At 41.7% G+C, this 14,174-nt stretch overlaps 1 protein-coding gene across 1 annotated transcript; it reads left to right on the top strand.

The window, feature by feature from the left end:
* Nucleotides 1-12,361: 12,361 nt before the first annotated feature.
* LOC109256560 (60S ribosomal protein L35a-like) lies at nucleotides 12,362-12,805 on the top strand. The gene has a single exon (XM_053906434.1). It carries the CDS (start codon nucleotides 12,431-12,433, stop codon nucleotides 12,764-12,766), a length of 336 nt encoding a protein of 111 aa, XP_053762409.1. The 5' UTR covers nucleotides 12,362-12,430; the 3' UTR covers nucleotides 12,767-12,805.
* The last annotated feature ends 1,369 nt before the right edge of the window (nucleotides 12,806-14,174 follow it).

Genomic DNA, 14,174 nt, shown 5'->3' with positions numbered 1-14,174 from the left:
TCTGTCCCAAAAATAAATAAAAAACGTTGAAAAAAAAATTAAAAAAAAAAAAAAAAAAGAATTGATGGTTACCAGAGGGGAGAGGGTTGGGGGATGGGTTAAATAGGTGATGAGGATTAAGGAGTGCACTTGTAATGAGCACTGGGTGATGTATGGAAGTGTTGAATCACTATATTGTACATCTGAAGCTCATATAATATTGTATGTTAACTAACTGGAATTAAAATAAAAACTAAAAGAAACCCAAAAAACAAAAACAACCTCCACCTGCAAGTCCATAAAGAATGTAAAGAATCTCTGCACAGCCAGGCTGTGACTCAGGGCTCATCTGTTACTAAACTCACACCTCCACCTTTAACATGTGGAGCTATAACTTCCACGGGGACAACAAAGTTAAAACAACATCTCTACAGCCTTTGTGGCCAAGAGTACGGGGAATTCTCTTTTGCAGATATCTGCGCTGGTGATTATAAGGTGTGATACTCCTGGCTTCACTACCGCCAGAAACAAGTCCCCAGGATTAGGTCTTTTAACTCCACAGCACCTGGGTGTGTAGCGAAGCTGCTGACCCCTTTGAGCTCTGGGGCTTCTCAGATGCAAAGCAGGGGCAGTCTTTTGGCAACCCACAGAGGGCCTGGCCAAAGGAACAGCCCACCCTGGTGTCCAGGACAACCTGCCCATCGCTCTGATAACACATCCCCTGGCCCACTTTCGGAAAAGCCCTCTGAGTCAGAGGTGAAGGTGGTCTCATAGGAAGGAACATCTACAAGGAAAGTGGGGACTCTGACCCCCCTCCTCAAAGTCCAAGCCACATCTCCAAATCCTGGGATGCCAGAACACATCCTCACCCTGAAGACCCCACCACATCCCCAAACCAGGGGCATCCACTTCCTAACTCCTCCCTCATCTCCCAAACCCCAAACTACACAGATCTAGCTAGCCACGAACCGCAAACACCTAAGAACATACAGCCCCAGACGGTCCCCCAAATCCCTGTACTACCTACCTCACTGTCCTCTCCCCCAAACTGGGGTTGTCGTGTCGCAGCTGCCCCAAACCAAAATACCCGGCGAGATTTGTCCCTTAAATCCAAGGACCCCTGGCTTCTGCCCCCCAACCCAAGGATGCGGACAGCCCACCAACCTGGGAACACAAAGTCGTAGCCATCCTCCACATCTCAACAGAACCAAGAAGATCCTATATCATCCCTCAGACCTCGCGAGCGCCGAACGTTTTTCGTTCGTCCTTCGCACGACCCGGGTACTCTCGGCTATTCCTGCCGCCATCAGCGCCCCCGTAAGATTGGGGGACTCACCTCTCCAGGTATCCGCCTGGAGGTCTTGGGCACGGAGACCGCCACTAGACTTTCACGGGGCGCGTCCCCCGGAACCAGCCCTGCCCACACGCACCGCGGAATAAGACCCAGTGGCTGGTGCCGCGGAGCACGGAGGTGCGCGAGTCCGGCGGATGGACAACATCTCCCAGAAGCCCCCGCGCAGGCCGGGGGCGCGCAGGGAGCCCCTCCCGGAGACCCGGGCAGACCGTGCAGGTGAACCCAGAGTCTCAGCAGGGGACATCCCCTTTGGCAGCGCTAGACCCGCAAACACAAAAACGGACACGTGCCTCCGCCGTCTGCAATCAGGTATAAAAAATACCAGTAATTACTCTATCCAGAGATAGCTGTATATAAGCTTATATCCTTTATATGAATATTTATGTCATCTTAACCTGCTTTTTAAATCAAAAATATATTGAACATTAAGTGTTCTTCCGCAGTATTTTGTAAATTCTACATGCCACTTATGTAATTGTCTTATCTTCTTGTCATTAGGTTTTTTCAAATTACCGGTATTACAGCCACCATAACGTGTGTTTGGCAGAGCTCAAAGGCAGGCACGGGAGTGGGAAAACTTTATAGTTGAAAAGAGAAGGCTTCAGGGATACATTGATTGGTTATTGGTATAGAGAAGCTGGAGGTGACTAATGAGAAGCAGTCCATTTTATATGACTGGTTTGAAGATAGAATTTGGCTTTCTGTGGTTGGTCCTGAACTGGATGCAGAGACAGAGAGGAAAAAAAAAAATTAGGGAAGCTAGCAGTCATTGTCCAAATCCTGGATGTTGTGGGCTGATTGCTGCCAAGGTCGTAGGTTGGTTTCCTGTTGGAAACTGGTTGGCTGCTGCAGAGTTTGTAGGTCAGAATTCTATTTTATATACGATCTGTTTGTATATATCCACTCTGTCAAGTTTAATGGTTCCAAACAACAGCACTCATTTATTATCTTTCATGGTTTCTCACGATCAGAAATTCTAGAACAATCTGGCTGGACAGTTTGTGCTGGAATTTTTCATGATAGCTGTGCACAGTTCCGGGAGCCACTGGGGGCTGGCTGGGCATCTCTCTTATTTCATGTAATCTCTGGGTTTCTATGTGGTCTTTCTGTGTGGGCTACTTTGGGCTTCTTAACAGCATGGTAGCCTTGGACATCTTACATTGCAGCTCAAGGTTCTAAAGGCAAGAGTCCCAAGAAAGATCCAGATGGAAGCTGTATCACTTTTTACGCCTAGCCTCAAAATCACATAGCATCATTAACACTGTGCTCATGATTTAAAAGGCCTATCCAGATTCAGTGAAAAGCGAAAGTGCCTCTACTTCCTTACAGGAAAGTGGCAAGGTTCTGGAAGACCATCTGACACGAAAAATATAGTTGTGGTCATTTTTGGAAAATGCAATTTGCCAAGCGCCTGGGTGGCTCAGTGTCTTAAGCGTCCGACTTTGGCCCAGGTCATGATCTCGTGCTTCGTGGGTTCGAGCCCTGGTCGGGGTCTGTGCTGACAGCTCAGAGCCTGGGGCTTGCTTCGGATTCTGTGTCTCCCTCTCTGCCCTTCTCTGGCTCGTGCTCTGCCTCTCTCTCCCTCAAAATAAATAAACATAAAAAAATTAAGAAAAAGAAAGAAAATGCAATTTACCATAAACTACAAACAGATAGAAGCAGAGGAATAAGTCTTAACTTTCACTGAAGACTGAACATTTATTTATATTACTGAGCTGAAACTGTTTGTAGTAGGTAGGAGTGATTAAAAAAAAATCATGACCTCTAAATAAAATTTTCAGCAGGATTAGGGAAAATCTAGCTCCACCTGACATATTTAAGGTGACAATGAGAGATAAAAATGAAGCTGTTTTCTTTTTACTCTCCTTGAATATTGCTTGATCAACTTGATGATTATATAAAAATAGATCCATTGATACATAAGAGATAGAAAAAGAAATGATAAATAGCCTATAAAGTTGTAACCAAAGTATTACCAGGTGATTTGGGTTTTTCCCTTTTGCCTAAGCATGCATCACTTAAGCATGCTTGTTACTACTTCTGGTACTATCCATATAAAAGATGATTTTGCTTTGTTTTAGTTGTTAATAGCTCTTCCCAGATTCATTTATTTAAAGAGGTGAAGAAGTGGCTCATTCTTTCTTTAAAAAATGTTTATTGATTGATTGATTGATTTTGAGAGGGGGGAGGGGTAGAGAGAGAGAGGGAGAGAGAATCCCAAGCAGGCTCTGCACTGTCAACTTGGAGCCTGATGTGGGGCTAGACCCCATGAACCGTAAGATCATGACCTGAGCCGAAGTCAAGAGCCAGATGCTTAACCAACTGAGCCATCCAGCATCCCTGAAGTAGCTCATTCTTAAAAATTATTTTTCCTTGGGCAAAAGTAAAAGCTTGCTATTCTTAAAAACAGCTTTCATGGGGTATCTGTGGGGGGGGGGGGCTCAGTCAGTAAAGCATCCAACTTTGGCCCCGGTCATGATCTCACAGCTTGTGGGTTCAAGCCCTGCTTCAGGCTCTGTGCTGACAGCTTAGAGCCTGGAGCCTGCTTCCGATTCTCTGTCTCCCTCTGTGCCCCTCCTCCACTCGTGCTTTGTCTCTCTCTCTCTCAAAAATAAATAAACATTGCAAATTAAATAAATAAGTAATAGCAGCTTTTGTAATTTGAATGGTTTTTCATTGTGCTCATTAGTTCTCAATATTGGAAAAAAACTGTGTTTCTAAGCATTTGGGTGTGTGTTTCCATTCTGTCTAAAAGTTAACTCCTACGTCCTTCAAACTGTGTCGTGGGTGCGCTGGGTGTTCATGTTGTTACTTTCTCACATCTCTTTTTCATGGTGGTCTTCTTTTTTCTTCTGATTGAGCCCAGTTAGCCATAATACCCTAATGGTGAAGAATAATCTTTGTTGATAATTATCACTTTGGACCTACTATAATCAGAAATATGACAATAGCAATAGTGTTTTTTCCCCACAAATTCCAATGCTGTCTGCATAGTTCCCAAGAATTATAAGGTTATAGTTTTTCTTTCTTTAATGTTTATTTATTTTGAGAGAAAGAGAGAGAGATAGAGCGTGAGTGGAGGAAGGGCAGAGAGAGAGGGAGACAGAGGATCCGAAGCAGGCTCTGTGCTGACAGCAGAGTCCCCGTGAGAGGCTGGAACCCACCCGTGAGATCATGACCTGAGCTGAATTCGAATGCTTAACTGACTGAGCCACCCAGGTGCTCAAGGTTGTAGTTTTACTTGCAAGCAGAATGAGGTTTTCTTTTCAGAATTCTCACGAGCCATCACTACTGTATTCTACTGACATTTTCCATACATTGCATTAGATACAGTTTCTGCATATTTTTGTTTTATATCATTGGTTGCACTACAAGCCACTCAATGGTATCATTTTCATGTATAATCTCCGCAAGTACTTAAAGCAAATTATTACATGTTTCAAGTAGTACTTATACATGTCTGATAGTTGAGCAATAGTTGGAAACCCATAGTTTATTTGTTTTAGCTTCAATTTAATATTCTATTTTCTCAATATATTTCAGTTTATGTGTTCATTATGATACCAGAATATATATACATTTTTCCATTTTGTGCTCCTACAAATAGAATATTTTGGGGTACAAACATTTAAAATTTTATTAATGAGTGAGAAGTTTCTTCCCAGTGTGCTTGCATAGATTTACACTCCCACCAGTATAAATGTATGAGTTCCTACTTCCCAGCTTTTCAGTTCCGGAAGATTTTACCTCCCTATGTCAGTCTGCCATTTCTACATAATAATCTGCCCTTAAGTTCTGGTGTAAAACAAGTATTTATATTCACACGTGTGGAGGTTGGTTGGGAGGCCGCTTTTCTAGGCTGGGTTAAGCTGAGGTGACTTGACAGGCAGCTGTCCTTGTCCTAGGATAGTGGGGTAACCATACATTTGATGGTGACCACTTCCTTGAGACCGTTCCACCAGATGGTACAGAGTGATTCAAACTCATCCCATTCTGTCGTGTCTCCTAAATTAAGAAAGAACAAATTCAGGCCTTTGCCTTGTCCACCTGAGAGAGAAATATGAGAACTATGAGCAGTGGTAGCATGCCCAAAGCAGAGGGCTCTATGAAGCTCAGAGGGAGAAAAGTATATTTATTTAGTTCAGGGCAAAGTCATCCTGGTTTATCTGAAAGTCTTGTGTTCCATGAAATCCCTCATCCTGGGAAAACCAGCAGGGTTGATCACTCTAGATTAATCCTTGGTTTGATAGGAAACCCTCCCAGAAGGAACCATCTTTGAGATAAAGCTGGTTAAAGCAGTCAAGTCAATTCAGATATGCATTGATAATACTGTTGCACCAACTGTTATCAGAATCAATGTGGTGGGATCTTGGTCTTATGTGTTTCATTCTAATTGGAGTGAGGGATAATATCAATATGCTGTGATAAAGAGCCGCCTCCTTGGTAGAAAGGACAGCTTTGGAAAGGGAAATGAATAACCATGAACACATAGTGAGGATAAATACAACGTGTGCTAGTGATGGTGTCCAAGGGAGACATGAGCGGTTGAACACAGGAGAGTGTGAAGAAGGACTACTATAACAAAATGAGTTTAGTAACAAGCAGAATTGGAAGCGTTTTGTAGCTGACTGAAAAAAAAATTGACAGTGTTTATTCCTTGCTTAGGAAATGAGTGCTTGGACTCTTGAGATAGAAAATAGTCTTACAAACATAGATTTTTCTTTGTCCTTATTGCGGGTACTTCACCAATCAATTCTCTGCAGTTTTATTATGCCTTCAATGTAATTTTGTCGAATTAATAACAAAACATATCCCTTTACCATTTGCTCAGCATTTTTAGTTACATCGATTCACCCATCTTCATGACCACTCTATGAGGCAGAAGGTATGGTTATGTTATATACACTTTAAGCCAGAATATACAAAAGCCCAAAGAGGTTTAATTTTGCCAAAGACAATACACATTGTTAACTTAGCTGCTTAGTACCTGGAACCTCCTGGAAAACATTATTTTGAAGAACTTGCAGAACTGAGAACCAGACAAGAATTCAGACTGGTAGTATAGGGCATGATTATCCTATCCTTGTTTAAATGAGCTCTGTAGGTGTATGTAACCCTGGGAAATAAATTATTTTATTATTTTATTTTATTATTTTTTAGTTTTTTATTTAATTAATCTCTATACTCAGTGTGGGGTGTGAGCAGGGGAGAGAAAGAATCTTAAGTAGGCTCCACGCTCAGCACAGAGCCCAACATGGGGCTTGATCCCAGGACCCTGGGATCATAACCTGAACTGAAATCAAGAGTCAGATGCTCAACTGACTGAGCTGTCTAGGCACTCCTAAGCTAATTCTTGGTGACAAATATAAATGGGATGTTTTTATTCTCTTTTTACTCATGAGGAAAATAAGACCTTTAGAACAATATTTAAATGCTTCAGGACACATCACCAAAAGTGATGGTTATTGAATAAGTTTAATGTACATATGGGGTGATTAGGTTGAAATGCTGAATGTTTTACTTTATTATGTACTGTTTCGAATCATTGTATGGGAGAAAAAAAAGTGTCAGTAGTCATCAGTCGCAAAAATGCTTAGTTTCATAAATAAACCCCTGTTTCACCAAGAAGGTAAAATAGTTCAATCAAATGGATGGCCTTAACTTAGTTGTCTTACAATAACAAGAGAAAACACTAATATAAATAATGTCAGGGACTCTTCTAAGTATTCCATGTATATTAACTCTTTTAATCCTTGCTACAACCCTATGAAGTATATTCTATCATTATCCTCGTATTCAATATCAATAAACTGAGGTTACAGGTAGGTAATTTGCCCAACCCACAAAGTTACAAAGTGGTAAAGCAAGAATTTGAACCTAGACATTTCTGACGTGAGTGTCCATGTTATTGTTTTTCCTCACAGCTTTATTGTGATATAACTGACATATAACATTGTGTAAGCTTAAGGTGTAAAATGTGGTGATTAGATACATGTATATATTGCAAAAAACGATTACCGCAATATGGTTAGGTAACACATTCATCACGTAATTACCATTTGTGTGTATGTGTGTGTGAACATTTGACATCTACTCTCTTAGCATATAGTCCCATGCTATACATCAGATCCCCAGAATTAATCCCTCTTAAAACTGGAAGTTTGTACCCTTTGACCAACATCTCCCTGTTTTCCCCACCTTTCCAGTGTCCCATGTTCTTAATCTCTACAATACCCTGCCTCTGAGCCAATTAAGAAAATTTTCCCGTTTCTAATACAATAACCTTGGATGGGTAGGCCTTAGGAGACCCAAGTGGCAAACAAAGGGGGATTTTTTTTTCAATAAAAAAACAGAGAAGAGTCCTAGAAATTTACCCAGATGGTTGCAGTTAATATTCTCCCAACAGTTCTGAGGATGCCCTGGGACCATTTCCATTCCCCTGACTTTCTACTAGAAAGTAGCATGGAGCAGAAGGGGTTCCATTCTGCCAGTCTAGAGTCCACCAGCTGCCTGTCACAGCCATCAGCCTCCCCGAAGGGGATTTGTGGCTGTTGCCAGGAGCTTCTCTGGGCCTGAGTGACTTCAAGCCATGGTGATAAACCTTGGGGAAACCAAGACTGCAGTTCTCTCCAGCCCAACACAGCAGAATCCTGTGACTCCCTGGAGGCTGGGATTGATGTGTAAAACTCCCTGGACTGGAACTAAAAGGAGCATTCACGTCCACTTTCTGAGTGACTTATGCTGTTGTTTCCCAAGAGGTGTTCTCCACTGTTCATTTTTGGGTCTTTCATCCTTGTTGCTAAGGGTTTCCTATCCCATCACCTCCCTCAAGAAGAGTTTAAAACGACTTCACAACAACCGAAGCTCCATCTCTCAAAACATGGATGAGGGTGCCTGGGTAGTGAGTCAGTTAAGCGTCCGACTTCAGCTCAGGTCATGATCTCGCAGTCTGTGAGTTCAAGCCCCGGGTCGGGCTCTGTGCTGACAGCTCAGAGCCTGGAGCCTGCTTCGGATTCTGTGTCTCCCTCTCTCTGCCCCTCCCCTGCTTATGCTCTGTCTCTCTCTGTCTCAAAAATAAATAAAAATATTTTTTAAAATATTTTTAAAAAACATGGATGATTTTGTTCGCGCCCATAGCTTCTGTCAACATCTAGGGTTCAAACTTCTGACACTAATCAGGATACTTCTAGAGAATTTGGGGATCAGTCCACCCAGGGACCTTTCAAGCCTGTCCAGGTAGACATCACGCAGACACTGCCCACCCAGCCCAGTGAGAGCACTGTGCATGCGTGCGGGCTGCCCACATGCGTGCACAAGTCAGTGGGTCCACCGGGGAGCCTGCTCTGAGGCTGCCACGTGCTCCGGCTTGCGAGGACATCCTGACCGAGGCATCCTGAGGGGAGGCTGTGCACAAGGCAACAGCCCTGACAGTCTTCAGCTCCCCAGTGATGGTGGCGCTGGTCTGGGAGCAGGAGCCCCAGCTGCCTGTGCGAGGATGGAAAGGCTGAGACCAGAGCTGCTCCGCCAAGGCTAAAAACTGGGGGTAAAATGTATTTGTATAAGAACATGAAACATCGAGAGACCATCCTCTCTCTTACCGCTTGCAACCTTTGGTTTGGTTTGGTTTTGCTTTTCTTTGTTTTGTTTGCATGAGAGAGGCCCCCTTAGGTGTATGTATTTGAGGCCAGCATTACTCTTGCTTCCGGTACCAGCAGTTTATGACCACATGTTGTGATCAGTGTAATAAATGGGGACAAAAAATTAAAAAATAAGACTTTTAGATTGGTCTGGGATTGGCACTGACTCTTCTTTTTTTAATTTTTTTTTTTTTTACTTTTTAAATAATTTTTAAGCTTTTTATTTCATAATGATTATAGACTCACAGGAAGTTGCAAAAATAGTACATTCAGTCCTGAACCTTTCACCCAACTTCCCCAGAAGTGATACTGTGGTACGATATCAAAACTAGGAAATTGATCTTGTACAATTCTGTTAACCAGGCCACACACCCTACTCCCCATTGTCATCAATTTGTACATTTGCTCATGTGTGTATGTGTGCGTTTGCAGATTCCTGTAACCACCACCACAATCAGGAGATAGAACTGTTCCATAGCCACAAAGGGACTCCCTCTGCCACGCCTTAATAGCCAGACCCATTCAACCCCATCCAGGCTCCTGTCCCCTGAGAACTGCTTATCTGTTCTCTGTCACTAGAGTTTTGTCATTTTGAAGATGACAAATGGAAGCACACAAAATTTACCTTTTGGTATTGGCTTTTTTTTCCTCCATTAAGCGTAATGTCCTTAAGTCCCATCCAAGTTGTTGCACATATCCATAGCTAACTCCTTTTTATTGATGGGTATTATTCTATTGTATATATGTGATCTGTGTTTTCTTAGAGTCTGTATTTGTCTATTTGGCATCTATTCATCACAGGATTAATGGCATTAACTGTATTTTCTTATTTTCTATATTATTGATGGGAATCCCTGGCATTTGGGAGACTTATAGACCTAGAGAGAGATTCCCTCCTAGGGCTAACCAATTCTTAGAGAAAGCAAGGGGCTTAGTCAGAAGCATGTCTTGTATATACAAACCAACCAAACCAGAGTCTATAGACCCCAACCATCTCCTTATCTAACTACACGAAGTCAATATTTCCTCTAACCTAAATCATCCCAGGACCAGGTACCAGGCAACTAAAGACCGCTGCTGTGTTAAAATTGAACTGGGTAAAATTTAAAGATCTTACTGGCTTGGGGCACCTAGATGGCTTAGTCGGTTAAGTGTCTGACTCTTGGTTTCAGCTCAGGTCATGATCTCACGGTTCATGAGTTTGAGCCCCATGTCAGGATCTCCAATGACAGTATGGAGCCTGCTTGGAATTCTCTCTCCCTCTCTCTGCCCCTCTCCTGCTCATGTGCTCGCTCGCTCTCTCTCTCTCTCTCTCTCAAAATAAATAAATAAACTTAAAAGAAAAAAGACCTTATTCAATATTCATTAATCGGGCAGCATTCAACCTAGCAGGTAAAAAGGGGCTCCAAAGAGCCATACATAGCAAGAGATTTTATAGGCAGAAGGGAGCAGGAACGGGTAAGTTGTACTTGGCAAAAAAATTAGAGTAGTTATTGCAAAGTTACTTTCCTTTAAGGCATAGTGGGAGTCCATCGAGCAAATTACCTAATTAGTGCTGATCAGGCAATTCCTGAATAACTGGTTTAAGATTCCATTTCTGGGAGAGCCACACACCTACCAGGATGGCTAAAATATTGTGACAACAGCAAATGGGGGTGAGGATGTGAAGAACTAGATCACCCATATATTGTGGTACATATAATATAGTAACACAGCAAGCACATCCACTGTTGAAATAGTTTGGCAGTTTCTTATAAAACTCAAAATGCACCTACCATGTGATTCAGCAGTTGAACTCTTGTGCATTTATCCCAGAGAAACGAAAACTGTGTTCACACAAAATCTGTACACAAATGTTCATATTAGCTTTATTCATTATATCCACAACTTGGAAATCATTCAAATATCCTTAAGTGGAAGAATAGTTTTGTTAGGCTGGCTGGTGATGCATGTGGCAAAGAATTGCACAAAGAGTGGAGCAAAAAGCAGGACGGAGTTTATTCACTGTCCAAGGGAGGAGAGGGGTCAGACATCAAGAGAAATGTCAGCCCCGAGTTTCTGTCAGTCTGGGCCTTCGAAGGGGTTTTGAAGGATGTGAGAGGGTTAAAGGTGTGCCCATGGAAGGATGTGGGGAGCAGGTGGATCGACTGGTAGAGCAGAAGGTGGCAGGTTTTTGAGGGACTCTGTTTGAGGCCTGCTAGGGATGTGGGTTGCGGTCAGGCTAGAGAAGAGTATGTTTATTATTTTTTTAATGTTTATTTTTCAGAGAGAGAGAGAGAGAGAGAGAGAAACAGAGTGTGAGCGGGGGAAGGGCAGAGAGAGACACAGAATCTGAAGCAGGCTCCAGGCTCCGAGCTGTCAGCACAGAGCTCGACATGGGGCTTGAACCCATGAATCGCGAGATCGTACCTGAGCCAAGGTCAGACGCTTAACTGACTGAGCCACCAAGGTGTCCCTAGAGAAGAATATGTTTAGTAGTTGGGGTCTACTTTCCAAGAGTGGAGGGGACTGTGACATAGAAAAACAGAGTTAGGACCAAGTGTAGACACCTGTGAGTTTTGCCTATAAGCATGGCTGCAGGGGGAGGGGTGCTTTGAATAGATTCCTTTCAGTTTTTAAAATTGTGGCACATTAAAATAAAAACAAATAAAAAATTGTGGCACATTCACACCATGGAATACTACTCAACAATAAAAAGGAACAAACCACTGGTACATGCAACAACTTGGATGATTTCAAGGCTATTAGGCTGAGAAAAAAGGGGGGAAAGGCCACTCATGAGAGGTTACATATGTTTGCCTCCATTTATATAGCATTCTTAAAATTTTAAAAATTATTAAAATGGTAAACATATTAATATAAGTTGCCACAGCTTAAGGATGTGGGAAGGGGTGGCATGGCTATAAAGTGGTAACATGAGGTAGCCTTGTGGTGATGAAACAGTTTTGTGTATTGTGGTGGTGGCTACATGAAACTTACACATGACAAAACCATATAGAACGGTTACATACAGAAATAACTGCACATAAAACTGGTGAAATCTTTTTTTGATATTGTACTATAGTTACGCAAAATATATACCATTGAGGGTAACTGAGTGCCGAGTACATGGGACCTCCTTCTACGATTATAAAGAAAATTATTACCATTGAACTTATAAAATTATTTGAATTAAATGATAATCAAAATAAAACATAAGAAACAAGATGAGGTAAAACTTATAGGAAATTTATAGTCACAAATAAACACATTGGAAAAGAAGAAATGGGGAAAATCAATGAAATTCACCTCAATTCCTTAAATTACATTAAATTAAACCCAAAGATGAATAAGAAAATTATAAATGATTAAATAAAATAGAATATAGTCACATAATAGAGCCTATCCAGAGAGCAAGCTCTTTCCACCATATTGGAACTTGTGGAGGCCTGCTGGGAACAGGACTCCTGAAACGACAAATATGTCTGGAAGGCTGTGGTCCAAAGCCATTTTTTCTGGCTATAAGCGGGGTCTCCGGAACCAGAGAGAGCACACAGCTCTTCTTAAAATTGAAGGTGTTTATTATGCTCGAGATGAAACTGAATTCTTTCTAGGCAAGAGATGTGCTTATGTGTACAAAGCAAAGAACAACACAGTGACTCCTGGTGGCAAACCGAATAAAACCAGAGTAATCTGGGGAAAACTAACTCGTGCTCATGGAAACAGTGGCATGGTTTGCACCAAATTCCGAAGCAACCTTCCTGCTAAAGCCATTGGCCACAGAATCCTTGTGATGCTGTACCCCTCAAGGATTTAAACTAACTGAAAAGTAAATAAATAAAGGTGTAGATTTGTTTTCTTGTAAAAAAAAAAAAAAAAGTCATTCCTTCAAAAGACTTCAAAAGTGGTTTATTAACCACTGCAAAAACTAATCAAGTGGAAAAGACAAGGCACAAATAACCAAGAGCAGGAGTAGAATGCACAATATAATACAGATTTCAGAAAGAGTAAGACTATACCTATTTATCTAAGGGATGTACAAGATAGGCTATTGCTTGAGCAAAGAAAGTTAGAGAACCAATGCAGAGCTTGGTGCCATTTATTTATTTAAGTAATCCCTACACCCAATGTGGGGCTCAAACTCATGACCCCCGAGATCAAGAGTCCAGTGCTCTAACTGACTAAGCCAGCCAGGTGCCCCTAGCTTGGTGCCATTTAAAAACTTGAACAAGGACAAATCAAATCTAACGTGTAATGTTGATATGAGCAAGGAAAAAGGTATGAAAAGATAAATAAGCTTTGTTGAAGTTATAGATAGGTCTGAAAGAATTGAAGCGGGGCATGATATTTATTTATATGTCTTTTCATTGTATACTAGTTGTGAAAATATATTACTGCTGTAATTTTGGTAGAGGAACATAATAAAAGACATATTAAAAATATGTACATTCGAGGAAAAGAAAAGTTCAATTTTGGATAGCTCCTATTCAAATTTTCAAGTAGAAGTAGAAACAAAGCCAGAGCTGAAATTCCAGATACTTCTGTCTTTTTAAAGTCTTGAGGTGCTTTTCTTCCTTAGAATATTAACTGCTGATTTTTTCAAACATTTGTAACGATGCAATTTAATGTATTATCATTTTTCCTGTAGAAATTACCATAATTCCCAAATATCATGTTCAAGAAAATCTCTCTCACAGGATCTGGCTGGACAGAAAGTTATAGAGGAAGGAAAGACTTATGACACCTTTGGTGAGGGACATTTCCTTTTGCAGAGCAGGACCAGTCTCTCGGACAAACCAGGGCCTGGTATTAGAGCCCTGGAAAAACCTCTAATGCCAGATACTTAGCTAGCTACCTACAGCAATCTCCTAAACTTTATCCTGCTATTTATGCATTTTAGTCAAGCAAATCCTTCCCAGTTGTGTTTCTCACAAATGTTAGTGGCCATTAGGAGGAAAATGGTTTTCTTCATCAAATTAATTTTTTTAATGTTTATTTATTTTTGAGAGAGAGAGAGAGAGAGAGAAAGACAGAGAGAGAGTATGTGTGTGAGCAGGGGAGGGGAAGAGAGAGAGGAAGACACAGAATCCGAAGCAGCTCCAGGCTCTGAGCTATCAGCACAGAGCCCGACGCAGGGCTTGAACTCATGAACCGTGAGATCATGACCTGAGCCAAAGTCAGACACTTAGCCCACTGAGCCACCCAGGCGCCCCTTCATCAAATTA

Source organism: Panthera pardus, unplaced genomic scaffold (assembly GCF_024362965.1).
Source record: "Panthera pardus isolate Hobbes unplaced genomic scaffold, ASM2436296v1 HiC_scaffold_18, whole genome shotgun sequence".
NCBI classification, from domain to species: Eukaryota; Metazoa; Chordata; class Mammalia; order Carnivora; family Felidae; genus Panthera; species Panthera pardus.
The sequence above is the reverse complement of the archived record's forward strand: the minus strand, read 5'-3'. Positions and strand labels throughout refer to the sequence as shown.